Source organism: Mirounga leonina, unplaced genomic scaffold, assembly GCF_011800145.1.
Source record: "Mirounga leonina isolate KUSES-001 unplaced genomic scaffold, KU_Mleo_1.0 Mir_200, whole genome shotgun sequence".
Classification (NCBI taxonomy): domain Eukaryota; kingdom Metazoa; phylum Chordata; class Mammalia; order Carnivora; family Phocidae; genus Mirounga; species Mirounga leonina.
In genome coordinates, this window is record NW_023270503.1 from 4,902,119 (window position 1) to 4,929,288 (window position 27,170).

The 27,170-nt window shown below is 46.8% G+C and overlaps 2 protein-coding genes across 2 annotated transcripts; both read left to right on the forward strand.

Moving 5' to 3' along the window:
• The first annotated feature begins 102 nt into the window (after positions 1–102).
• SPAG5 (sperm associated antigen 5) lies at positions 103–22,321 on the forward strand. Its single transcript, XM_035027725.1, has 24 exons — positions 103–208; positions 465–590; positions 7,812–8,902; positions 9,006–9,183; positions 13,424–13,498; positions 13,708–13,800; positions 13,894–14,028; positions 14,228–14,347; positions 14,470–14,562; positions 14,665–14,778; positions 15,143–15,236; positions 15,438–15,585; positions 15,665–15,767; positions 16,013–16,146; positions 16,590–16,728; positions 19,750–19,861; positions 20,029–20,115; positions 20,377–20,497; positions 20,614–20,725; positions 21,115–21,195; positions 21,363–21,518; positions 21,606–21,680; positions 21,812–21,892; positions 22,123–22,321. Exons 1-24 carry the CDS (start codon positions 158–160, stop codon positions 22,192–22,194), a joined length of 3,591 nt encoding a protein of 1,196 aa, XP_034883616.1. The 5' UTR covers positions 103–157; the 3' UTR covers positions 22,195–22,321.
• A 630-nt stretch (positions 22,322–22,951) lies between these two features.
• On the forward strand, positions 22,952–26,618 carry ALDOC (aldolase, fructose-bisphosphate C). Its single transcript, XM_035027343.1, has 9 exons — positions 22,952–23,100; positions 24,170–24,291; positions 24,382–24,593; positions 24,728–24,782; positions 24,875–25,035; positions 25,158–25,241; positions 25,476–25,650; positions 25,781–25,980; positions 26,127–26,618. Exons 2-9 carry the CDS (start codon positions 24,180–24,182, stop codon positions 26,220–26,222), a joined length of 1,095 nt encoding a protein of 364 aa, XP_034883234.1. The 5' UTR covers positions 22,952–23,100; positions 24,170–24,179; the 3' UTR covers positions 26,223–26,618.
• Positions 26,619–27,170: the final 552 nt, after the last annotated feature.

Consider the following 27,170-nt stretch of genomic DNA (forward strand, 5'->3'; position numbering starts at 1 on the left):
CCTCGGGCTCGAGCGCGGAGCGGACCGCTAGGCCGACGTACCCAGGCTTCCGCAGCCAATCGAGAGGCGCGGCGCCGGTTCAAATAAAGACGGCGGGTGAACATGGCGTCTGCTCTTGGGTCTGGGAGGTGATTGATCCGCGCGTTCTGTGGTGAAAATGTGGCGGGTGAAAAAACTGAACGTTAGCCTATCGCCTTCGCCCCAACCGGTGAGCAAGAGAACCTCAGGGACGGAGAGAGCTGGGTCGGGGCTTCGAGGCGGGGACGGCAGCAACGCCGAGTGTCCTGGAAAGCTGGGTCCAGCCTGGGGAAGGGGGGCTGTGTGTGGAGTCTATACCGGTCCTGCCGCTTCAGCGCGACTGGGGTGGAAGTCTACTCTTCCTATTGCCCCCGGAGCTTCTTAGAGAGGGGAAGAAGGGCCGGGCTGGCGCAGCCCAGGCTTTCTCACACTCTCCGCTTTCTCAGGGAAAACCAACTATGAGAACTCCTCTCCGAGAACTTATCCTGCAGCCCGGTGCCCTCACCAACTCTGGGAAAGGGCCCCCGATATGCTACTCGCCGACCTCATCACTGTGCAAGCTGGGATTGCAGGTGAGATTCGCCTGGCCAGCTTCTCGACTGGGCTCTTTGCCGAGGTCGAGAGCTCAGAGGAACAGAGGGCCAAGGCTGGAACGTAATTAATAACGATAATGAAGTCTTCTGCCTTGGTGACATCCATTTACAGCTATTCAGGCCAACAGAGAGGTGCCCTAGGGTGGTTAAAGGAAATCCACTGAGAACCCAGACCTCTATTTAGCTGTTAGTTTTTATCACCTCCTCCCCCGTTAAACCTTTACCAAGCTACTGAGAAACCCTGTCGCTTTGATTAGTAGTTTCCCCCTAACGTGGGCTCATGCGCAGAGATCAGTCGGTTGCCCCTGTGAGGCAACACCCACGTCCATTCCAAGAGGTAGTCAGAACTCTTCTGGAATCAAGTTACCCCACTGGAAGGCAGAGTACTTAGGCCGACTTCTTTTAAACTAGCGCCTTGTAGAATTGCCCTCACTGAGTTGTAGTTTTGTCAAAAGTTTTGAGAGAAGTAGCCATGTAGAAACTGCTTTTCAGTTGTCATAAAAACTTGCCAAGGAAGGAGACTGACCTCTCTATAAAATTCCTCAAAGAAATTTCCTTTAGAACTTAACTGCCTGGGATAATTGTCTTCCTGAAGAAATTGCTATCCTTTTCTCTTTCTTTCTGATAAGGAGAACTACAGAGTTTATGTATTTTCCCTCTTGCTCTGGCTTCTAGGGAGCTCAGGGTCAAATTTGATCATCAGATATGTAGCTACTGTTACTCCTTGAAATAGAAAGAGTTGCTTCCTTTTTCTTTTTTGACTATGATTTTGTATCTCATTAACCTTATCTGTTGATCTATCTGTTCTTTTTCATGCAGCCTAAATTATTTGTAATATTTTTATTTTTAGTTATTTTTATTTTTTCTTTGGTAGGCTCCACACCCAAGGTGGGGCTCGAATTCAGGATCCCAAGTTCAAGAGTCACATGCTCCACCGACTAAGCCATTCAGCTGCCCCTTTGCAGTCTGAATTATTTTTGGAAGGAGATACAATATAAATAAAATAGGTTAGAGGAGGAAAGAAGAATATGTAAAAACGGAGACATCCTGAATAACAGATGTATGAAGGTAGTGGCCTTTCTTGAAAACACTCTTAACACCTACTGGCCAATAGAACTTTCTGGTGGGGTGCAGTCAGTTGAGCATCTGACTCTTGGTTTCAGCTCAGGTCATCATCTCAGGACTGTGGGATTGAGCCCCGTGTTGGCTCTGCATTCAGTGGGGAGTCAGCCTCCCCTCTCCCGCCCCTCCCCCTGCTCGCTCACTCTCATTCTCTCTCTCTCTAAAATAAATAAATAAATCTAAAAAAAAAAAAAAACCAAACCCGAAACTTTCTGGGACTATGGAAATGTTTGATAATATCTGTTGTCCAGTATGGTGGCTATGAGTTATGTGGCTGTTGAGCACTTGAAAGGTGGTTAATGTGACTGAGGAACTAAATTTTTAGTTTTATTTATTGTAATTTACCATACTAGTACAGCCTAGGTAAAAAAAAAAAAAAGTGCCTAGTGGGAATTGATCTTCATAGAGCTTATAGAATTTAACCACAGCCATTAATTAATTAATTAATTTTTTGAAGATTTTATTTTTATTTTATTTTTCCCCAACAAAATATTATTTTTGCTTTTAAAAATTTTGATTATTTATGATCATTGTTTGAAACATTTGAACAATATATAAGGAAGAAAGTATGTTTCTGCCATCTTAGGTAACTATCATATTTGAAAATCCTTTTTTGCATTTCTCTTACTTATTTTTTGAGAGAGAGAGAACATGCACACACATGCATGAGCAGCAGAGGGAGAGGGTGAGAGAAAATCCCAAGCAGGCTCCACATCCAGCGCAGAGCCCCATGCAGAGCTAAATCTCACAACCCTGAGATCAGGACCTGAAGGGAAACCAAGAGTTGGACGCTTAACCAGCTGAGCCACCCAGGCACGCCCCTTCTTGCATTTCTTTATGTGTGTCTGTGTGTATGTGTTTACATACACACATGTCCATATATTATTGTAATATTTTTTTTATCAAGGCAATTTTTTTTCTTTTTTTCCTCTGCCCCCCCGCCCCGTTTTTTTTTTTTGTTGTTGTTGTTTAGCTCTACTTTTCCTCTCTCTTTTGCCCCTCTTCTGGAATTAATCTTTTCCACACATGCCTTGCCTTTCCCAAGTAACCAATCCATTTTAACATGCTGATTTGTATCCTTTCATATTTTTCTCTGTGTTCTTTTAATAATATGCAAACATGAATTATTATTTAATTGAAAAGATCACAACATTTAGTGAGTGCTCATTATTTGCAGTAGTTATGTTCTATAGTTTCTGTGAACACTTAATTATAAATACTGCTGCTTCTAGAGGAAATACAAGGTTATGTTACTGCAGCCTCTGATCAAACATTGTTTTTAACCAAATAATACCTAACCTTATTTTATGTGTTTTTCTGTTTAAAACTTTATTTAATATATATTGTTGGTTCATTAACATTGAACTCACAGCCAAGAGCACTCATGCCTAAATGAAGCTTATCTAACACATATAAGGCACATCAAAGCTTTCTGTTTTTTGGTTTTTTTTTTTTAAGATTTTATTTATTTATTAGAGAGAGAGAGAGCAAGCGAGCACAAGCAGGGGGAGCAGTAGGCAGAGGGAGAGGCAGACTCCCCACTGAGCAGGGAGCCCAATGCGGGACTCGATCCCAGGACCCCGGGATCATGACCTGAGCTGAAGGCAGAGGCTTAACCACCTGAGCCATCCAGGCATCCCACATCACAGCTTTTTTGCACTTAGGAACATTAGCCAGCACTTCAGCACTCAGCATAAAACAGTGAAATTGCCAACAAAAAGGCACAAGAAATGTGAAAACGTGACACTAGACAGATCACGAAAAAGGCATTTGTTTACAGTATGATAGCTAAAACAAGAAAGAAAGGGGTACCTGGCTGGCTCTGTTGGTAGAGCATGCCACGCTTTTTTTTTTTTTTAAGATTTTGTTTTTTTAATTTGTCAACGAGAGAGAAGAGAGAGCGAGCGTGAGAGTGCGCGAGTGCGCGTGAGCCCAACCAGGGGGTGCAGCAGGCAGAGGGAGAAGTGGGCTCCCCGCTGAGCAAGGAGCCCAATGCGGGACTTGATCCCAGTTCTGTGGGATCATGACCTCAGCTGAAGGCAGACACTTAACTGACTGAACCACCCAGGCATCCCAGAGCATGCCACTCTTAATCTCAGGGTCCTGAGTTCAAGCCCCACGTTGGGCATGGGGTCTACTTAAAAAAAAAAAAACACAAAAAAACAAAAAACAACCCAAGAAGGCAAAATAATACTTTGTTCAACCTCATCTTGGATATGTGTTTTAGGCGATTTTTTTTCACTGCTCTGTTCATACCTACAAATGATCACAAAAGGCTGCAAGTGTTGATTTGGGGGTTACAAATAAATTTTAGTGCATAAGCAAATTTGCAAATAATCCACAAATAATGGGGATCAACTTTAGATTTCTCTGTATGTTTCTTTTCTCATTTAACAATGTGGTGCAAATCCCTGTGTCCACTGGTGTAGAATAGTTCATGAGATACTATGATATGTGTGAATCATAACTTATTCATAAATGGGCATTGTTTTTCTATTATTTTTCTTCTACAAGCAATGCTAATATAAATATCTTTGAACGTATATTAGGTACTAAGATACATTCTCAGGAGTGGGATTGTTGAATTGAAGGAAAGATTTTTTTTTTTTTTAAGATTTAATTTATTTATTTGAGAGAGAGCACGAGCATGGGTGGCGGATAGGGGCAGAGGGAGAGGGAGAAGCAGGCTTCCTGCTGAGCAGGGAGCCCGATGCAGGGCTCGATCCCAGGACCCTGAGATCATGACCTGACCCGAAGGCAGGCACTTAACTGACTGAGCCACCCAGGCACCACAATACTTTTTTTTTAATTGACATACAGTTGACTTTATGTTAGTTTCAGGTATACAACATAGTGATTCAACAGCTTAGGTACATTACAAAATGCTGGCTTAGATATTTTTAATTTTAATAAATTTTGGCAGATTGCTATCTAAAATAGCTATTACAGGAGTGCCTGACTGGCTCAGTCAGTAGAGCATGTGACTTGATCTCAGGGTCATGAGTTCAAGCCCCACATTGGGCATGGAGCCTACTTTAAAAAAAATAAAAAATAAATAAAATAGCTATTACAATTCATATTTTCTCCAGCATTATATGAAGATATCTATTTCCTCACATCACCTCCTGTAGTATTGGTTAGAGATCTTTAAAAGTTCAGCCAGTCTGGGGCTCCTGGGTGGCTTAGTCGGTTGAGTGTCTGACTCAGGTTATGATCTCAGGGTCCTGGGATTGAGTCCTTCTCCCTCTCCCTCTCTCCCTCCCTCTCTCTTTCTTTTTCTCTCTGTCTCAAATACATACATACATCTTAGAAAAAAAAATTTTTCAGCCAGTCTGGGTGCACCTGGGCGGCTCAGTTGGTTAAGCATCCGACTCTTGGTTTTGGCTCAGGTCGCGATCCCAGGGTCCTGAGATTGAGCCCTGTGTCAGGCTGTGCCCTCAGAGGGGAGTCTGCTGGAGATTTTTTCTCTCTCCCTTCTTTGCCTCCCCTTCCCTGCACGCATATGTGCGCTTGCTCTCTCTCTCTCTCAAATCCTTAAAACAATTTTCCACATCCTTACCAACACTTGTATTTTTTGTTTTGTTTTTGATAGTGGCCATTTTAATGGGTGTGAGGTGTTATCTCATTGTGGTTTTTATTTGCATTTTCCTAATGATTAGTGATGTTGCGCATCTTTTCATGTACTTGTTGGTCATTTGTATGTTTTACTTTGAGAAATGTCTATTTGAGTCTTTTGCCCATTTTTAAATTGGGTTATTTTGTTGTTGCTGTTGTTGTTTAGTTGTAGGAGTTCTTTATATATTCTGGATATTAACCCCTTACCAGTTTTAAGATTTTCAAATATTTTTTCCTTAAGTGATAAAAAGAATAAATAGAAACTTTTAAACACAGCAAAAACTGTAAGGTGCACTTTTGCATTTCTCAAAGTCTTTGGTTTGTATATATAGTTTCTGGGCTATTTAGTGCAGACTGATTTATGTTTTTTATAACATATCTTCACTTACGTCTTTTATCACAGTAGTGCTCTAACCTTACTAATATTTCTTTTTTTTAAAGATTTTATTTGTTTATTTGAAAGAGAGAGAGAGGGAGAGGGAGAGAGAGCACAGAGGGAGAGGGAGAAGCAGACTCCACACTGAGCAGGGAGCCCAACATGACGCTTGATCCCAGGACCCTGGGATCATGACCCGAGCTGAAGGCAGCCGCTCAACCAACTGAGCCACCCAGGCGCCCCATAACCTTGCTAATAGTTCAGTCTTTGTTCTCTTTGTTTGTTTTTGCCTCATATCTCTTTGCTATCTGCTTTATTTTCTACTTTTCCTTTAAAGCATTTGGAAAGAAAAACTTTTTTTTTTTTTTAAGATTTTATTTATTTGAGAGAGACAGAGATAGTCAGAGTGAGCACAAGTGGGGATGAGAGAGAGAAGCAGATTCCCTGCTGAGCAGGGAGCCCAATGTGGAACTCGATCCCAGGACCCTGGGATCATGACCTGAGCCGAAGGCAGACACTCAACTGACTGAGCCACCCAGGCGCCCGGAAAGAAAAACTTTTAAAAATTGAAATAAAATATGTGAAAGTACATAAAATATACAGCTTAACACATTTGTATAAAGCATACCCATCAATGTGACCAGCACTCAGTCAGCAAATTGCCAGAGTATCAGAAGCCCTTTTTAGCTCAACTTTATGTTTTAAAGTTTCATCCACTGCTGTAAATGAGAGATTTCATGTAAGTCTGATTTTTTTTTTTTTTTTTGTAAACAATTGGTCTTTCTGTCTCAAGCTTCTAAAATAGTTTTATCTTCCTTATATACTTCAGTAATTTTATTTTTCTTATCAATCTTGCTTGGAACTTGGTGAGCCATTTCAATATGCAAACTCTGGTACTTCTTTACCTCAGAGAAATTTCCTTCTAGTTTTGTTAATTAGTGCCTCCTATAAGTGTTCTCTCTTTTCATGGAACTTCTTTTCCTCACATGTTAGGCTTACTGGATTTATCTTCCAATTCTTTTAGCTTTTCCCTAAGATTTACATTTCTTTTTATTTTTGTCTTTGCTTTAAGATATTATTCCACTTGATTATTCAGGCCAATAATTCCAGCCTCTACTCTGATCATTGTCTTTCAATTCATTTTACTGATTTTTTTTGGTTTAAAAGTATTATTAATTCCAGAAGGTCTTTGTGTTTTGTGTTGTACTTGAGTGTTGTACTTGAATCTTCTTACATTGTCTTGTTTCTTCCATCAGCTGTGTTTTGTTAGGGTCTACTTTTACTATCTTAGGGTTTGTCCTTTCTCTGGCTACTAGATCTACTTAAGTACATTCATACTTTCCTTTTCTTGTTCATTGAGTCTCAGGACCAGCAACCCTGCAGGTGGTAGAAGGCACAGTGGTCTTTGTCCCTCTGAACCAGCATATGGGGGGGTTGTCAGTCCTTTACGAGGCACCAGGAAAAAGTTTCTGCTCTTCATTTTCCTCTGCTATAAAGAGTAGGGCTCTTCAAATCCCAAGGGTTAAATGGATTCAACCCATGTGTTCAGGACACCCTCAACTCTTGAGGCCAGGGAGACTAGGTCACTAGTGTAGGTTGATGTTGCCCTTTTTCCTAGGGTCCATGGATCTCTGTGGGCCCCAGCAAGACATTACACTAACTCTGGTCCCCAATTTCTCTCTATCCCAGAAGAGAGAAAATCTTGGAGCAACTCCAGAGTTTGGCAGAGCTTACCTAGGGATCCTTCCTACCCATTCCTCTAAAAGTGGGTTGGAGTTAGGATTGGAGATGAGTGGGGTCACATTCAAGCTACCATCTCCCCAGGATATGGATAGATTATCTCAGCCTTGTTTATATTGTAGGCTGGTTCACTTGCAAGGACCTAAGATGGTTTCCCAGCTTTAGTTAGGTTCAGTTCAGGTTTAGTTTAGGGTTTCTTTAGTGAGCAGCAAGGCTTAGCCAAGTTTTTACCTAAGCAGAGGTAATGAAAACTTTTCCTTGAGTTCAGGCAGTATCCTGTACCCATAAGTATATGTTGGGAACCTGAATTGACTGCCTTGGTCAACTACTTTTGTTTTCTTTGGCAGGAAGGCAGCAACACCGCATCTTCACTGGATTTTGTCAATGCCAAGAGAACAGATTCCCCTTCAGAGCAGTTCAGCCATCCCTCAAAGTGGCTAGAAGCTTGTCAACATGAATCAGATGAGCAGCCCCTAGATCTGAATCCCCAAACCAACTCTACTCCCAAAATATCTGAGGAAGCAGTAGATCCACTGGACAACAATGTGGTTAAAACTATGGTCCTTGTACCCTCTCCAGTGGGGCAGCAGCAAGACGTTACCCTTGAGGCTCATTTAGATACCATGGCAGAGACAAACAGCATCTCTCTAAATGAGCCTTTGAGGCCAGGAGATCTGCTAAGAGAGGGGGTGGCGGCCTGCAAAGAAGACAGCTTTTCAGAAGTTGTTCCTGCTATGCCTGAGAAACCTACATTTCAGCACCCTCCGTCCCACATCTTGGAGTGTCTACCAAATCCCTGTTCTGAGCAGCAGCCCCACTGCTCCAGAGAAAGCCTCCAGAGCAGTAAGACTGATGCTGTGGCTGAGGACTTAATCCCTTCTGAAAGTAGTATCTTTTTGCCTTCCTCCATGCTCTGGCTCTCCCCTTCAGCTGCCTTAGCAGCAGATTTCCCGGTCAGTCATGTGGACCCAGGGGAGGAAATTGTAAAGTACAGATCTGTAGAGGAAAAAGAACTTAGCTTTCCCACACTCCCTGAGAAGGCTGAATTAGGAGATCAAGCACTTGTCTCAAATATGGAAGCTACTCCATTCATGTGCCTGACCCCAAATCTAGGAGAAATGGAATCCCAGGCAGCTCCAGGCCCAGCAGTAGAAGATGCTAGTAGGGTTCTCATCTCTGATACAGGGCCTTGGATGTCCCCACTGGCCTGGCTGGAAAAAGATATAAATACTTCGATCATGCTGGAAAATCTCCGCCAGAGCTTATCCCTTCCCTCTGTGCTTCAGGATGCTGCGATTAGCACCACCCCTTTCCCTACTTGCTCGGTGGGGACTCGGTTTACTCCCCCAGCAGCACAGGAAAAGAGTACAAACACCTCCCAGACAGGCCCAACGGGTATCAAGGATGGTACTTCTGAGACAGAGCACTTCCTATGGGGGTAAGTGTCCCTGTATCTTTGTGTCTCCTGGGCTCCATTCACCTGGACCGGTTGCTCCCATCCCTTCCCCTTTCTTTCTTCTCCTCGTGTTCTCTTGCTGCAGCAACCATCCTCCGGATCTGACTGCCTTATCTCGACATGACCTAGAAGATAACCTGCTGAGCTCTCTTGTCATCCTGGAGGTTCTCTCCCGCCAGCTGCGGGACTGGAAGAGCCAGGTGACTGTCTGTCCCTCAGAAGTTCACGACAGTAGCACACAGACTGACACATCTCCCAGTGGGGTAAGAAGGTTCTTCCCAGTGGGCCCTCTTCTTTAAAATATATATAAAAGCTGAGGATCTGGAAAATCCCTTAAAGCTATGGGTACTCATTTTACCCCTGGGCTATATCACAATTTTCCAAGGGAATATAAGCAAGGAAAGTTTTAAAGGAATCAGTTTCTAGATCTTCATCTTCCACATGTACTCTGGACTAATTTTTTTCTTTCCTACTTCCCCATTCTCAGTGGCCCTTGCCCACTTTACTAAAGAGCAGCGTATTCACTACCTATCCTGAATCTTACATTGTCAAGGAATAGCAATCAAAGGATAATAGAAAATCTTTGTGTACATGCTGAGAAAGCAAATGGCTGCAATGATAATGTGACACATCATTTTTGCATGCTTTCAACAAAATTGAAGGAAGACTTTAGTTATGTTTGTGGATCATTAAAAATTTTGACAGAAGTTCACTATTGAGATTTTTGGCATGTATTTCCAAAGGAGTGCCTAGAATTGGGTGACATGCCCTCTTCTCTTCCTCCATTCCTACTCATTTCCATTATTTATGTGAAGCAGATTCTCGGTGCTTACATCTATAAGAAAGGAAAATCAGCATAGAATTGTTGCTGAGCCATGTCTTAATGTAGGAATTACAGTAATCCACAGACACATGAACTAATAAGGGGAGGGAAGCACTACCCTTTTTATTAATAGACGATTCCCAATAAAATTTTACTGGGTAAAATAGACTTCTGTTGTTGCAGAGATATTGATTAATGATAGACTTTAAATATATTATAGATTTAAAATATATTACATGAGGATAAAATTCTGAGAGTAAAAATACAGGTTCAAGGAAGAAAAGGGATGATAAAAAATTTGACTTTTTTTAAAAAAAGGTTTATTTATCTGAGAGGGAGAATGCACACACCTGCAAAGGGGCAGAGGGAGAGGGAGGAGAGAAGCAGACTCCCCACTGAGGGTGGAGCCTGACACAGGGCTTGATCTCATGACCCTGAAATCCTGACCTGAGCTGAAATCAAGAGTTGGACGCTTAACCAACTGAGCCACCCAGGGGCCCCCAAATTTCTGACTTTTAAGAAGAGCTTCTTTGTGCATTTTTTAAAAAGATTTATTTATTTGAGACAGAGAGTGCACAGGGGCAGAGGAAAAGGGGGAGAGAATCCTCAAGTCAACTCCCTACTGAGTGCAGAGTCCCATGTGGGGCTCGATTCCAGGACCCTGAGACCATGACCTGAGCCAAAGTCAAGAGTTGGACACTTAACTGAGCCACCCAGGGGCCCCTGCTTATGCATTTTTTAATGTCATCAAATAGGTATTAAATCAGTATGACGGGATGCCTGGGTGGCTCAGTCGTTAAGCGTCTGCCTTCGGCTCAGGTCATGATCCCAGGGTCCTGGGATCGAGCCCTGCACTGGGCTCCCTGCTCGACGGGGAGCCTGCTTCTCCCTCTCCCACTCCCCCTCTTGTGTTTCTGCTCTCACTAACTCTCTCTCTGTCAAATAAATAAATAAGATCTTTAAAAAATAAATAAGTAAATATGGCATGTGTTATATTTATACCATTGGATATATTTAAGAGTGATTTAACAGTTTTATTCCAAACTATCAATATTTATTTATTTATTTATTATGATTTTATTTATTTGAGAGAGAGAGCACGCTGAGCGGGGAGCCCGATGTGAGGCTCAATCCCACGACCCTGCGATCATGACCCTAGCCGAAGGCAGACGCTTAACGACTGAGCCACCCAGGTGCCCCTCAAACTATCAATATTTATAACAGTTGAAATTACAGCCTTTGTAACATTTTAAACTTAAGAGTACTCAGTCTTTCAAAGTTATTCTGCGAGATATGAGAAGAAAACAGTTTAAAGACCACTGTTTTGGAGGACTCTGGTTGTGGCAGCACGGGCTGAGGAAGAAAGGGAATGGTGTCCAGGGAAGGAATTGAGAGCTTCAGTCTTGTGGCCTTTGAGGTAATGGGTGGGCTGCTAAGAAGAGATGGTCTCCAAAGGCCCAAAGACCTGGGGTTGAAAATATCCTCAACATAATGACTTTACCTTCTGCCAAAATCTTGACCTCATTCCCCATCCCTGAGTCGGCCTCGTACCCTCCTTCCCTGAAGCTTGCCAAATCCCTTTGGAGGCCACTGAGCCAGAGCCAAAGAGGGGCAGTGACAGCACCTGCTGCCATTCCCCATCACAGTGCCCTGTCCTTACCACTTGGCTGCCTCCTTCACACTAATCTCATCACTTGCCTGACCACCCAGCTCTGAGCAGCATGCGTGCCCTGTCTGGGGCTCATGGAGCCCTGCGTGCCTTACCACACGATGCAGTGGGGAATAATGGCCACTCTGTGGGGGAGGGGAGCAGTGAACTCCACAAGCTCTGTCCCCTTAAATCCAGACTGCTGTGACGTCGTGACTCAGCACTGCTGCTCCCGCAGTTGTTGTCTCAGATGACGGCTCCCTGCTTTTCTCTCAGAACTTGGGTCTCTGTATGGCTGCTGCCTCGAGATCATACTTCTCCACTCTACATAACATACTAATTTTTATCTGCATGAAGATAACGCGTAGCCAAAGAATGAGAAAATAAAAATGACTAAGAAATATTTGAGAAGGTTACTGGGAGTCAAGAGAATTGCAAATCAGAACAATGAGATGCTATTTTTGTCTCATGAAATGGCAAAAAATAAAATAGATGATGCTGGTAAGTATTGTCCCATTGTCAGTAGGGTGTATAAATTGGTTCAACCTTTTTTGAAAGTAGTTTAAGGAAGACCCTTAAAGCAATTCACACTTTTTGACCCAGTAGTTCTACTTCTAGGGATGTATCCTAAGGGTAAAAAAATGCTGCATAAAGACAGTAGCCTTTTTAAAAATGATGAAAGAATGTAATGAAAAATAATGGTACACCATAAGATGGGATATTCTGCAACCTAACTTAAAGTATGCTTATGAAGAGTTATTAATAACATGGAAAGGAAGTATAACATAAGTCATGGTTTTTAAAGAAAGGAAATCAGAGTTCAGATAATTTCTGAGAGGCTTTGAGGTGAGGTAAAGTATCAGCAGAAGTTAAAAATGAGTGGTACTCTAAGAGGTCCCCCTAAAGCAGATGTTCCAGTCTCAAACTAGTTCAGTGAAGAGAGTGAATATAAATTCAGGGTTAAATAACATTAGTATAATAAAATTAAGTAATAAAAGCAGGACCCCACGTTTATTTATGTTATAATCTCAGTTGTGATTTTCTTAAGCATTACTGTCTTTCATCATACCTAAAACACTGTCAATATTAAGATGCATCCTAATTTCAGTGGCATTACTGTATAAAAAGATAATCATCTTAGAATTTATTGAATATGGTAGTTTTTTTTTTTTTTAAATATTTATTTATTTGACACAGAGAGAGCACAAGCAAGGGGAGCGGCAGGCAGAGGGAGAGGGAGAAGCAGGCTCCCCACTGAGCAGGGAGAGCCCGATGCAAGACTTGATCCCAGAACCCCGGGATCGTGACCTGAGCTGAAGGCAGATGCTTAACCAACTGAGCCACCCAGATGCCCTGAATATGGTCGTTTCTTTCTAAATCAGTAGTCTGCAACTTTTTTTTTCTCCCTGACACCTGAGGGAAGTAATATACTCCTCAGTTACAGCAAATACCTATAGCAAGAAAATCTCTGGTATGGGGTTATATCGAAATCTTTTGGGGTAGTTGCTATACTGTTGGTTAAGAATCATTGCTCCAGGGGCCCCTGGATGGCTCAGTTGGTTAAGCGTACAACTCTTGATTTCGGATCAAGTCATGATGCCAGGGTCCTGGGATAGAGTCCTGTGTCTGGCTCTGCGCTCTGTGGGGAGTCTGCTTGACCCTCTCCCTCCCCCTCTGCCCCTCTCCCCGCTCATGCTTGCTCGCTCGCTCTCTCTCTCAAATAAATAAATAAAATCTTGGGGGGAAAAAAAAGAATCATTGCTCCAGGTGGTGAAATTATTAATGGCTTCTTTTTCCATTTTACTCACTCTATATTTACAAGAAACATGTCATCCTTATAGTTAGAAAAAAAGTTATTTTGAAAAGGAATTTTTTATGTACCTCTGGATTTTTTTCTGACTCGGCTTATCGAGCTGTGAGCCTTGCTCCTGCTTTTAATCGGAGAGGTTCCTGGATCTCGGTGGGTGGGAGGGGGAATGTGGTGCTGTTGGTGCATGTTGTATGCAAAGGGCACAACTGTTTCTCTGACTAGATAAGTAAGAAACCTCAGCATCTTCAGGAGAGCCAAGAGATTGCACAGGCTCTGCAGCAGGCCAGGAATGTCATGGTAAGTATTGACTGACCTTATACCATCTCTGGGTCTCCTGTGAAGATCAAGAATGGAGAATCCTGGGTGGTTAGCAGATGGTGATATCTTCTCCCTATTGGGAGCTTGGAAATGGGATCAGTGGTTTCCCCTCCCAGTGTCCTTGCTTACTTCCTGCTTAGTGACTTTATTTGATCTCTGATCTAACCTAACCACCTTTCCCTCTACAGCAGTCATGGGTGCTGGTTTCTAAAGAGCTGATATCCTTGCTTCATCTATCTCTGTTGCACTTAGAGGAAGATAAAACTACCGTGAGTCAGGAGGTAAGCAGCATGAAGGTGAAGGCAGGGGCCTTTGGTGAGACTGAAAGGTCCCAAAAAAGGAACCAGATGCAGGGTCTGATTCTTATCTCGTAGTCTCGGCGTGCAGAAACCCTGGTCTCCTGCTGTTGTGACGTGTTGAAGAAATTGAAGGCAAGGTTCCAGAGCCTCAAAGCAGAAAGGGAGGAGGCAAAGCACAAAGAGGAAATGGCCCTCAGGGGCAAGGATGCGGTAAGGTGCCAGGCCTTTGTTCCCGGGTGTGGGAGGTCTCTTCCTCAGGGTTCCTGCAGGAACACAAATTCGCTTGAGACACAGATGGGTGGCCTAAGAAATGCCTGCCCTGGGGAATAATGAACTAAACTACTTGTGTGGTAGAGAGTTAGGGCTTTTTGTGCTCTTTCGCCGCTCTGCCCACCTCTTCCCTCAATAGGCCGAGGCTGTGCTAGAGGCTTTCTGTGCACACGCCAGCCAGCGCATCAGCCAGCTAGAACAGGACCTGGCATCCATGGGGGACTTCAGAGGCCTTTTGAAGGAGACCCAGACCCAACTGGTAATTTGAAGGCATTTTCTTTCCTGGGATTCATCCTGAACAGTAGGAGGATGGCCATATACCCCCACTTTGTTGTATCTAGAGGGAAGGGGCCCTCTCTACAGGCAATCCTTCTTGTGTAGGTAGGGCTTCGTGCTGAGCAAGAAGAGGTGGCTCAGCAGACAGTGAGTCTGACTTCAAACTTACAACAGGACTGGATATCCATGCAATTGGATGTGAGTATTTGGGGCCGTTATATCACTCCTTGACTCACAGCCAGCCCTATTAGGAGCCTTGCCTCAAAGGTGCTCTTCTGACCTGCTTGCTTCCCCTGGTAGTATGTAACATGGACATCCTTGCTGAGCCGGTCTCAACAACTCACAGAGAAACTCAAAGCCAAGAGCCAGCAGACCCTGCAGGAGCGTGATGCTGCAATTGAGGAAAAGCAGCAGGTATAAACCAGGAGTGGGGACTTCTTAGGCCTGCTTTCCTCCTCCTTCTCTGCAGAAGGCCTTTCTGATGAGTGGTATCATTAGCCTCTTACCCTGGACCTGTCCTTTTTCTACTCTGTGGGTTTAGAGACGAGCCAGGGCCCTTCACTGTAGATGGCCTTGGGCCCAGTTGTTTCCTTTGCTCTTCAGCACCTTCAGCTACTTTTCTCCTCTTTCTACTTTTTACTGGGGACCTTATTTCTGCAGTGTTGCTGCCCAGGAGCAAGGTGCTTTTCTGTTCTGTCCAGAAAGAGAAGCTGGGTTGGGTCCTAGGATTTCTGATTCAGAAAGAACCACAGGAGAAAAATCTATCTTTTCTTCCTAGGTTTCCAGGGAGCTGGAACAAGCTACTACCCATTTAGAGGACTGCAAAAGCCGAATAGAACAATTGGAGTTGGAAAACAGTCGCCTAGCAGCAGGTAGGGGTGTGTGTGTGTGTGTGTGTGCGTGTGTGTGTGTGTACACGTACATCCGTACACGCACAAGCACTTGTGCCCCGCTGAAGCTTGGGGTGTGGCGGTAGAGCAAGGACGTGCTCTAGAGCATTTGTTTCAGAACAGAAGAACGGGGAGGTTTTGGCCTGATGTCTACATGGTGTCATTAGGATACTTTTGGTTTAGATCTCCGCGCTCAGCTGCAGAGTCTGGCCGGCATGGAGAGTCAGCTAAAAGAGCTACAGAGTCAGCATGCCCATTGTACCCAGGACCTGGCCATGAAGGATGCGTTGCTCTACCAGCTTACCCAGAGCAATGAGGAGCAGGCTACTCAGTGAGTTACCATTGGGTTACTGTGGCAGCCGGCGCCCAGGATGTAGGACTGCTGGGATCTAATATAAGGTCTCTGGCAGATGGCAAAAGGAAGAGGTGGCACTAAAACACATGCAGGCAGAGCTGCAGCAACAACAGGCTGTCCTGGCCAAGGAGGTGCAAGACCTGAAGGAGACCCTGGAGGTGAGGAACGTGGCAGGGCGCAGGGGAGCCGGTAGCAGCGCGACTCTTACCCGATGCTATGGAAGTACAAGCCGGCGTTGGTGGTATAGTGGTGAGCATAGCTGCCTTCTGATGCTATGGAAGTGAGGTTTAGACTGGGGACCAGGAAAAGCCTCTCTTCCCAGGGCTCTAAAATTTCCCACTTAGCCTCATTTCCCTATCTCCCTCTCCCCTCCTTGCCTTCCTTCCTTTTCCTGTGTCCCTAGTTTGCAGACCAAGAGAATCAGGTTGCTCACCTAGAGCTGGGCCAGGTGGAGTGTCAGTTGAAAACCACGCTGGAAGCACTCCGGGAGCGCAGTCTGCAGTGTGAGGACCTCAAGGACACTGTGGAGAACCTCAAGTAAGATTTCTACCTTTCTGTGCTTCACCTACTAAGTGTTTATGTTTCCCAGGAGCACTTCAAGAAGCTAAAGTCTCCAAGAAGGAAATTGTAACAGGGTCCAAGAACCTCTTGTTTTCCTCTTTTTTTTTTTTTAAGATGTTATTTATTCATTTGAAAGAGAAAGTGAGAGAGAGAGAACAAGAGCACGAGACGGGGGGGGAACTAGAAAGAGAGGGACAAGCAGACTCTGCACTGAGTGCAGAGCCCAATTCAGGGCTTGATCCCAGGACCCTGAGATCATGACCTGAACTGAAATCAAGAGTCAGACGCCCAACTGACTGAGTCACTCAGGCGCCCCTTGTTTCCCTCTTTGAATGTAGCTCTGTGTGGGGATTTGGGAGAGGAGTTCAGAGAGGGTTGCCTGGTCTTTGGCTATTTTCTCTGTTCCTTCCTTATTTCAGGGCTAACCTGGCTAGCACCATAGCAGAGAACCAGGAACAGCACCTGGAGAAGACACGCCAGTATTCCCAAGAGCTAGGGGTGCTGACTGAGCAACTGCAGAGACTCACCCTCTTCCTACAAGCAAAACTAAAGGAGAAGGTAGGATCTAGGGATTCCTTCTCTTCCTTTCTAATCATATCTTCAAACAAAGACAATTTTATTCCTTCCTTCCCAATCTGTAGATCTTTTATTTCCTTTTCTTGGCCTACTGCATTAGCTAGAACTTCTACCACTACGTGGAAAAGGAGGGTTAAAAGGGGACATCCTGGGCGCCTGGGTGGCTCAGTTGGTTAAGCGACTGCCTTCGGCTCAGGTCATGATCCTGGAGTCCCGGGATCGAGTCCCGCATCGGGCTCCCTGCTCGGCAGGGGGTCTGCTTCTCCCTCTGACCCTTCCCCTCTCATGCTCTCTGTCTCCCATTCTCTCTCTCAGATAAATAAATAAAATCTTTAAAAAAAAAAAAGGACATCCTTGCCTTGTACCTGATCTTAGAGGGAAAGCTTGGACTTTCTCACCATTAAGTATGATGTTAGCTGCAGGCTTTTGTAGGTTGAGGAAGTCTCCTGTATTCCTAGTTTATGAGAGTTTCTCCGGTTGTATCTTTATTATATAGAATGATCTTCCTAAAATGCTACTCTTCTTCCATCTCTGACCTTCACTGACTTTCAGTCACCTACAGGACTTCATCCTGTCATTCAAACTTTTCTTCATCTGTCTCCTGCCTCTCTATTATGAGCCCTTTACTCCAACTAGATTGCCGGTATACTACACACATGCCCCATCTCTAATCATACCCAGGGTTGGGCTGTTACCATGCCCATTTTCCTGTGTCTTCAAACTGGAAATACCTTTTCCTTTCCTTATCCTCCCTATTTCACCTTCTTTGAAATGTTCCAGAATCACATGGACTCAGTGATCTCCTGCTATAGTCCTCGTGAACTTACTCTCCTTTTGCACTTGCATTAGTTTTCCTCGGATGTCTATTCTCTTCAACTAGATTATGTTTAAAGAAAGCAGATGGGATGCCTGGGTGGCTCCATTGGTTAAGCATCCGACTTATTTCAGCTCAGGTCATGATCTCAGGGTCATAAGATCAAAGCCCCACGTTGGGCTCCACATTCAGTGGGGAGTCTACTGGAGATTTTCTCTCTCTCCCTCTCACTCTGTCTCTTCCCCCGCACTAGCTCGTGCTCTTTCTCTCTCTCTCTCAAATAAATGAATAAATATTAAAAAAAAAAAAATTAAGCAGAAATTTAGCCTTGCTTCTTTGGCTTTCCCACAGTGCACACTACACAATAAATTGTTGATATCTTTCAGAATAGTTAATTAGCTTATTCAACATTGAGAGGTACAACCAGGGTTCTGAAATTTGGAAGTGCTTATGATCTGACCCTAGTGTGTGCTGAGCACAGGAAATGTGAAAGAATCCACAGTCTTGCAGGGAAGACAGGTATAAACTTGACATCTTGACTTGTGATCATGATAGAGGTCTGTGTGGAGAAAGTATCAGTTATACCTCTGAGAGTTAGCATGTCTTCTCAAAGCAAGTGATCCTTGGACAGAGTCTTGAGGTTTGGAAGTTTATAGGGCAGGGTGGAGGAGGTGGGGTTATACAGGAAGGTGTACTAGGCAAAGGGAATGGTCTATGAAAGTCAGAGAGGCACTGTGTGTACTTTTTTGTAGTGTCTACCTTGTAACATGACCTGGGTTAGATGTTGGGGCTACAGGTAAACAAGGCAAGGCCCTGCTCATATGGAATTTGGCAAGTTTGGAGTCTGGGAAGTAGCTCTTCAGTATAGGAGCTATATGGGGCAAGAATGACAAGGAGACAAGACTAGAGAAGTAGACAGGAGGCCTGAAGGCTTGAACTAATGGCAATTATAGAAGGGGTAGACAGGAAAGTATGGACTGGATGAATTCAATACATATTTAGAAAATAGAAGTAATAGAACCTGGGTGACCAGTTTGGTGTAGGAGTAAGGTGGAAGAGTGAATGATGATGTCTAGATTGCTGGAAAGATGATGATACTTTCTAGAACTGGGGGTGGCACACTTTTCCTATAAAGTACAATATAATATTTTCAGCTTTTTGAGCCATGTTGTCACTGTCTTAACTACTCAACTCTGCCTTTGTAGCTCAAGAGCAGCCATAGACAGTATGTAAATAAACATGTATGGCTGTATTTCAATAAAACTTTATTTACCAAAACAGGTGGCAGGCCAGATTTGAACCGCAGGCTGTCATTTGCTGCCCTCCCAAACCCCCGGTCCTAGGATCGTAAATACAGGAGGAGGAACAGATTTTTGGTGTGATGGGACAGGGAAAATGGTGAGGTCAGCCTTATACATATTACATTTCAGGTGAACTATGGAGCATTCTGGTAGATTTTTCACAGGCAGTTGAGCCTTTGGGTCTGGAGATTGGGAAAATAATACACTTGAGAGAGAAAGATTGAAAGGTCATCCACGTAGTAGTGGATGATTTTGTGGAGTTTCCAAGGCAAGGCCACCTGGGGAATGGGTTAGAGTATAAAGAAGGCCAAGGATGAACCAGAAGGAGTCCAACAGTTTAAGGACGGACCTGTGGATAGAGAGAATAAATAGAAAGGTATGAAGCCTGCGTATGAAGGAAAGAGTCATGTTCCAGAAGCTGAGAAAAGGAAGTTTCTAAAAGAAGAACATGGTCATTGATTATCAAATAGGTAAAACAAGAGCTGAAACGTGTCTGTTGAATTTGAAAGTAAGGATGCTATTGGTGAACCAAGCAAGAGTTTTGGTGAAATGGCGAGGCAGAAGACTTGAGTGTAGGGGGCTAGGTAGTCAATAGATGGTGACAATTTTAGGTGGGAAATGTAGGCTTCTTTATCTTTTTCTTAATCTGGAGGGGAAAGAGAAAAGGCAGCTTAAAAATGGGATTTAAGTTAAGAAGGTTTCTGGGTTTTATTGTTGTTTTAGTGAGAGAATTAAGTTCAGGGAAAGGAGCTAATCGAGAAGGTGCTGATAGAGAAAAAAGGGAGTAGATAGAACAGCTTTCCAGAGGAGGTGGCTGGTGGGTACCTGGAAGTTCAGGAAATCACTAACCCTGAAGAGCAACTGATCATGTTTCTCCTTTACCCTTAGGCTGAACCAGAGACCCCCCTTGTAAGCACAGCCTGTGCTCCTGCCCAGGAATACCCTCCGCCTACTGACAGTGCCTTCTTGGGAAGCGTCTTGACAGCAATGGCAGATGAAGGTTAAAGGCCCTGGGATTTAAGGGTGGGAGAGTTGTGGCCCTGCCCCTCCTATCTTCATCTGTCGAAGATGCCCACCAGCAGACTTCTCTCTCCCTGGCTTCTGTTATGGCAGACCCTTGACTGGGTCACCAGAGGGGCCCTCTACCTTGGTTGGTTTTTGTTTTAGAGCCAGAAGCAACTCCTGTGCCCTTGCTTGGAAGTGACAAGAGTGCTTTCACCCGAGTAGCATCAATGGTTTCCCTTCAGCCTACAGGTTAGGATGGGCTCCAGGGATCCTGCCTCATTTCTAGATCTGGTACTAATGATAAAGAGTAAAGCAGTGAGAAGTAATTTGCTCTAAAAACCTCAATTTTATGTGGGCTCATTTTATTTCTGCCTTTTGGGATCTACAGTGTTCCGGAAATTCAAATCCTATGGGTGGGGAACATGGATAAGAGTTGTGGTGATGATGGCTCCACACTTCTTCCTTCCAGAGCCAAAGGGCTCTGCCTTTAGCTAGGACTTGCTCTTTCAGAGATCCCAGGCATGGAGAAGAGCCTGGCAGAAATGGGTACAATGACTGTGGAGCTTCAAAGCCTGTGTTCCCTGCTGCAAGAGTCTAAAGAAGAAGCCATCAGGACTCTGCAGCGAAAGATGTGAGTGGAGGGCAGTCTTGATTAGAGAGGGCAGGTCAGGTGAGACACTCCTTATGTCAAGGGCCCAGCCAGTGCCTGAGAGGACAGAAATAATGCTGAATTATTCCCTCCCCTAGTTGTGATCTGCAGGCTAGGCTACAGGCCCAGGAAGAACAGCATGAGGAAGCCCAGAAGGCAAAGGAGGCAGACATAGAGAAGCTGAACCAGGCCTTGTGCTTGCGCTACAAGGTGAAGGAGGGGCCTAGAAGTGGGGCGATGAAGAACTGGGGCAGCTCTGCTGGCCCACTGGGAGCCATGGTCTCTCCAGGAATCTGGGTGGTGGGGATTTTCCAATCATTGCCCTAGTTTTGCCCTTCCTGGGGTCAGACATTTCACATGTTTGGGAATTAGCTATGGGCTGACCCATCTCCCAGGCTGACCTAGAAGTCAGGAACTCTGGCAGAACTCTCTCAACACTGAAATGTGCCTTGCCTGACATAGCCCTAGAGGAAGAATTGGAGTGTTATCAATTGGTATTATTGGAGCTGAACATGGGTCAGACACTAAATCCTATCTCCTGGCAAAGGCTGCTAAGAAGCCAGCTCTCTCAGTGCTTCTTACCTCCCTTTCCCTCACAGAATGAAAAGGAGCTCCAGGAAGTGATACAACAGCAGAACGAGAAGATCCTAGAGCAGATAGACAGGAGTGGCGAGCTCATAGTACGTTCAGTATGATGCCTGGCCCTCTGCTTTCGGTGTCTCTGATGGCTAGAATCTCAGATTCGGTGGGAATTGGATCCCTGGTCTACCCTTGTTCACCACATGGGATAAGAAGGGTAGAAAGGCCCTTTGAGAGCTACTGGATACCTCTCCATTCTCATCCCCAGAGCCTTAGAGAGGAGGTGACCCAGCTCACCCGCTCACTTCGGCGTGCGGAGACAGAGACTAAGGTGCTCCAAGAGACCCTGGCAGGTCAGCTGAACCCTGACTGTCAGCCTATGGCCACTAACTGGATCCAGGAGAAAGTGTGGCTCTCCCAAGAGGTGAGCGGTGACTCAGAGTTAGCAGAGGAGCTGGGCAGCTGGCGGGAACCCTAGGTTGTGCCTCTACTTATCTGGACATATCTGCAGGTGGACAAATTGAGGGTGATGTTCCTGGAGATGAAAAATGAGAAGGCAAAACTCATGGTCAAGTTCCAGAGCCATGTAAGAATTCCCATGCCATTCTAAGGCCATTTCCTACTACTACTAGCAAGTGATCTGCCGTATATTCCTTGCTCCACAAGCTATGCTGTTCTTCTGAGTGTAGGACTTAATGCAGCCTGTTTGTTTTCTAGAGAAACATACTAGAGGAGAATCTTCGACGCTCTGACAAGGAGTTAAAGAAACTAGATGATATTGTTCAGCATATTTATGAGGTAAGGGAGGGAGGGAGTTGATGCAGCTAAGGCACCTGGCATAGGGCTTGGCCCCAGGAAGTACTCATGAGCATCGCTCTGGTTCCCAGCCTGTGCTGAGCACTGGGCCTGACTCACTGTTGCAGGCTTCTCTGTGGCTTCTGCTTTCTCCCCTCTGACTCAGTTGGTGCTTCCTGGGGCTGGGAGCCTTGGACTTGTGACCCTGAGCTGCCTTTTATGCCTCTTCCCAGACTCTGCAGTCCATCCCAGAGGTTGTGAGGGGTTGCAAGGAGCTACAGGGATTGCTGGAATTTCTGAGCTAAGAAACTGAAAGCTGGAATGTGTTTTTCACCCCTTTTTACCTGCAATACTCCCTTACCCCAACACCAGGACCAATGGACAAAGAACTAGCTATGTTTAATGCTATTTAAATAAAATATATTTAATGTATTTCTTCAAATTCACTGAATCTTATTTTTGGGGGGTGAGGGGTGAATGAGGTTCGAGAAGCTTGTTGGCGCTCCTGCTTGGGCACCCTCCATACAACCCTCCCACTGCATCCAGAGCCAAAGTTGGCTCCTCCTCCTCCCTTCTCTTGCTTTCTCAGATACTCTGGGCACTGGACTGCTTGTTCCCTGGCTCTTAGCCTGCGGGCGGGACAGACAAGGATTCATTCTCTTACCTTCTCCATCCCCCTCTAGGCTAGGCCCTGGTAAATAAGGGGGTGAGGACAGAGAAACTCAGTTCCTACTCCCTGCCTTGGACTATCACACTTTGTTGGTGCCTCTGTCTCTTTACCCCACCGCTTGTCACTATTTAGATGACCCTCCTTCACCAGACCAGGCTCAGTCCCCAACATCCAGCCCAGTGCCCAGCACACGGTAAAGGCGATTGTGGCAGAAATGAGGGCAAGGCCATTTCCTGCCTCCCGCGGGGGGCCCTGCTGTTAGAAAGGTGGGAGGGGGACAACAACCTCCGAGAACCTGCCTGGGTAGTCACTCCACCGCGTCGCCCTGCCTCGGTGGGCGTGGTTCTGCTGGGTCACCAGTCCGGGAGGGGGCGTGGCCAGGGCGGGGATGTGCCCGCCCCTCAGGGGAGTCACGTAGCTCTGCGGCATCCGCAGCCTCATTTACAGGAGCCTGAGCTACAGCCACGGCTGTTGCCGACCTGAATCCGCGCTGTTCCTGTGGCTGCGTCTGCTAACTGGCTGCGCACCTCGCAGCACACAGGTGAGGCCTGGGGCGAGGCGGGAGCTGCTCAGCATCTCCCCTTCCTCTCCCTGACTCTTCCCTCTATCACCCTTGCCCTGCTCCCGAGGGTCCTTGGATGTGCCTTCTCAGCTCTCTTCTTAATCCTCTCTCCTTTTTGTCCACTCAGAAATCCTGTGGTTCAGCCTCTCCCACAGTACCCCTTCCTCTTAGCTCTCATGCCCGGACCTCAGCTTTTCTAATTCCAAGTCTTCCTCTGCCTACTGGATTTTTCTTGGGGGTCAGCCTCTCCCACCCAGCCCATTTTCATCTCAGCCTGCTCCCTCTCCTAGGTTAAGTTCCCTGTCCAGTTGTCTTGCCTCCTCTGTCCTCCTGGTTTAGGTCTCTCCGCCCGCCCCCCCCCCCCCCCCCCGGTTGTTAGCCTGTCTCTCTGTCACCTCGTCTCTCTGTCACCTCCCCACAGGTCTCCCTGCTCCTTCCTCCGCTCCCATCTGGCTGCAAAGGCCGTCGGGGTTGGGGTATGGGAAAGAAGAGGTTACAGAAGCCTATGGCAGTTATTTGTGCCACTCCTGGTCCCCACTTGTCCCCCACTTTTCCTCCAGAAGCTGAGGGAAGAAGGGTGATAGGTACTTTTGCCTCATTCTGAAGCCTTGGAAGGAAGTACGCTTTCCCTAGGGGCCCTGCTGAAGAGGATAACATGGAATTTGGAAAGGCCAGGGCTTATGCCCTACCTGAAGGGGCCAAATTCAGTGAAAGGACTGGATCTCTGTTTGGGCAGTAGTTTCACAAGAAGACCTGTAGCTTCAGGGCTGTTCACCTCCCCACCCCCACCCTGCATCTTTCCCCAGGGCTGGAAGGGTGCCCACCAAGGACAAAAGGAGATGTGGGAACTGGGGCCCTAAGCCTGCTAGCTGTCAGAGGGATTGGTGCTACTGTGTTGCCCAGGACCCATGCCAAGGACTACTGCCTTGTTCCTAGCTCCATGCTTGTTGGGAGGTGGGGGTAGGCCATTTGGCCCATATGGCCAGGAGAAGAAGCAGGAGAGGTGGTAGGTCAGGTCCAGCTTTTATATCTTGTCTCTATTCCACAGAGCTGTCACCATGCCCCACTCGTACCCAGCCCTTTCTGCTGAGCAGAAAAAGGAGTTGTCGGACATTGCCCTCCGGATTGTGGCCCCCGGCAAAGGCATTCTGGCTGCGGATGAGTCTGTAGGTAGGTGGGGGGGGCCTGTGGCTAGGTGGGGTAGAGGTAGCCAGAGAGTCCTGGGGGTGAGCTTGCTACCCCTCTTTTGTTTGCCCCCAGGCAGCATGGCCAAGCGGCTGAGCCAAATTGGTGTGGAGAACACAGAGGAAAACCGCCGGTTGTACCGCCAGGTCCTGTTCAGTGCTGATGACCGTGTAAAGAAGTGCATCGGAGGAGTCATCTTCTTCCATGAGACACTCTACCAGAAAGACGATAATGGTGTTCCCTTCGTTCGTACAATTCAGGATAAAGGCATTGTCGTGGGCATCAAGGTGCAGCCACTGGCCCTCGATGGGGCCCGAACATGGAAATAGATGTGTGTGTGTGTGTGTGTGTGTGTGTGTGTGTGTGGTGACAAGGGGGAATCCTGCCTGGGTTCAGCCCTCTGCCTGTGTTTGCCCTACAGGTCGACAAGGGTGTAGTGCCTCTAGCAGGGACTGATGGAGAAACCACTACTCAAGGTACAGGGTGGGTGGGTGAGGACCACAGGGTTGTTGGATGGTTGATGCTGGCCAAGAGGGGTGGAGTGATGAGGCTGGCATTATGCCTGCAGGGCTGGATGGGCTCTCGGAACGCTGTGCCCAATACAAGAAGGATGGCGCCAACTTTGCCAAGTGGCGTTGCGTGCTGAAAATCAGTGAGCGCACACCCTCAGCACTTGCCATTCTGGAGAATGCCAACGTGCTGGCCCGCTATGCCAGCATCTGCCAGCAGGTGTGTGTATGTTTGTGTGAGGGGGTCCGATGGGTGCCCTGTGCCTAGTGGGGAGAGGGTTACAAGGGCTTCCTCCCCTCCTACCTACTGCCCCTCCCAAGCTACTCTGCTCTTACCTGCAGAATGGCATCGTGCCTATTGTGGAACCTGAAATCCTGCCAGATGGAGACCATGACCTCAAACGTTGTCAGTATGTTACGGAGAAGGTGAGTCCACACCTAGGCACAGACACCTACAGCAAGGGCGGCCTGAGTGGGGAGCCTATTCCCCCTAGTCCCTGGCTCAGATGCAGGCACTTTCCCCAAGCACTCTTTACTCTGCCCCAGAACACACCTGTGAGTTTGAGCCTCTACTGACTCTCACAGTCATGCCCACCTTCCCCTAAAAAGGGAGCACTGAGCAGGGGCCCAGAACCTTAGTAAACCTCCTCTGATCTCCAGGTCTTGGCTGCTGTGTACAAGGCCCTGAGTGACCATCACGTGTACCTGGAGGGGACCCTGCTCAAGCCCAACATGGTGACCCCTGGCCATGCCTGTCCCATTAAATATAGCCCAGAGGAGATCGCCATGGCAACCGTCACTGCCCTGCGTCGCACTGTGCCCCCAGCTGTCCCAGGTACTACCCTGCTTCCTAACTTGCTCCTGTCCCTAAGACCCATTCTCAGGTTCTTGTGGCCTTCATGGGGCCCATACCCTGGAAAATTAGGGAGTTGACCAATCAGTTTGTCTTCTCTTCTCTACCCTAGGAGTGACTTTCCTGTCTGGGGGTCAGAGTGAAGAGGAGGCATCGCTCAACCTCAATGCTATCAACCGCTGCCCCCTTCCTCGGCCCTGGGCCCTTACCTTCTCCTATGGGCGTGCCCTGCAGGCCTCTGCCCTCAATGCCTGGAGAGGGCAACAAGACAATGCTGGGGCTGCCACTGAGGAGTTCATCAAGCGGGCCGAGGTTGGGAGCTAGAGGTGGTGGTTGTGGGAGAGGGCATAGCTAGGCAGGGGGCAGCCCCCGGAGACTATAGCCTGGGCAGGGTTTGCACCTGTGGGCGGCGTCAGCCCGCTTACTCCACCTCCCTCCTACCCCCCACCCTCTTGCAGGTGAATGGGCTTGCGGCCCAGGGCAAGTACGAAGGCAGCGGGGAAGATGGTGGAGCAGCAGCACTGTCCCTCTACATTGCCAACCATGCCTACTGAGTGCGCAGTCCACACTGCAGCCCTTGGCCTGGCCACCTGCACCCTATTTCGCCTATAGTTATGGCCAGGGCCAGATAGCCACGCAGAGCAGAGATGCCTCCAGCCAGCACTGAGTCATCTTCTTTTTCTTGTCCTCCCCTCCCCTCTCCCATTGCTGCACCTGGGACCATTGGATGGGAGGATGGGGTGCCCCTTGTGACTGAGGGCAAGAGAAGTTGCTGGAAGTCAGAGCGGGATGCCTGGGTTTCCCCCTGCCTCCGCCAGCCCCCACAATTTCCCCATGATGTGGTAGCTTTCCTTGCCTGCCCTGTCTCCCGGGATCAGAGTAGGACACCAGAAATGACTCATGCCTTGGGTACATACCACATAGCAAATAAATGGTAGCAAAACATGCTACTTTGTCTGTCTGTTTTACATATCAAATTCCCACCTCAGTTTCTGATTTCCACTGTCTCTGGGCCCTCTGTGGAGGGAGTGGGGGTAGGTTTTGAGATTTACTGAGCTTTAAGTTTATGGGGGAGGGGCACACCCAATCACCATTCCCAGCTCAGGCTCTTGCTGGTGAGGTCCAAGGCTGGAGTATGGGCAGTATGGAGGGCTGCAGGTCCTTCAGGGACTGCCACCTCAGAGGCGCTAGGCTGCAGCTGAAGGATGGAGTAAGGCGAGACTTGTGAAATTCCTGAAGGCAGCTTTTGCGCAGAGCCCAAAACTGGGGTAAGGGGATAGGAGTCTTCCCACTTCTCCACTGTGTTGAACCCTGCCGGGGCGTGACACCTTCTGCTGGGTGTGTGGGGTGGGCACTGCAGGAACAGCACCTGGGCTCCTGCCCAACATGGAAAAGCCCCAAGGCTCAAGACTGCCAGATGGATCAGGGTATCTAGGAGGTTGCCAGGGGCTATTGCCCATTTCCGTTTGGGGGTAGATGAGGGCACAGAGAAGGCCTATTTG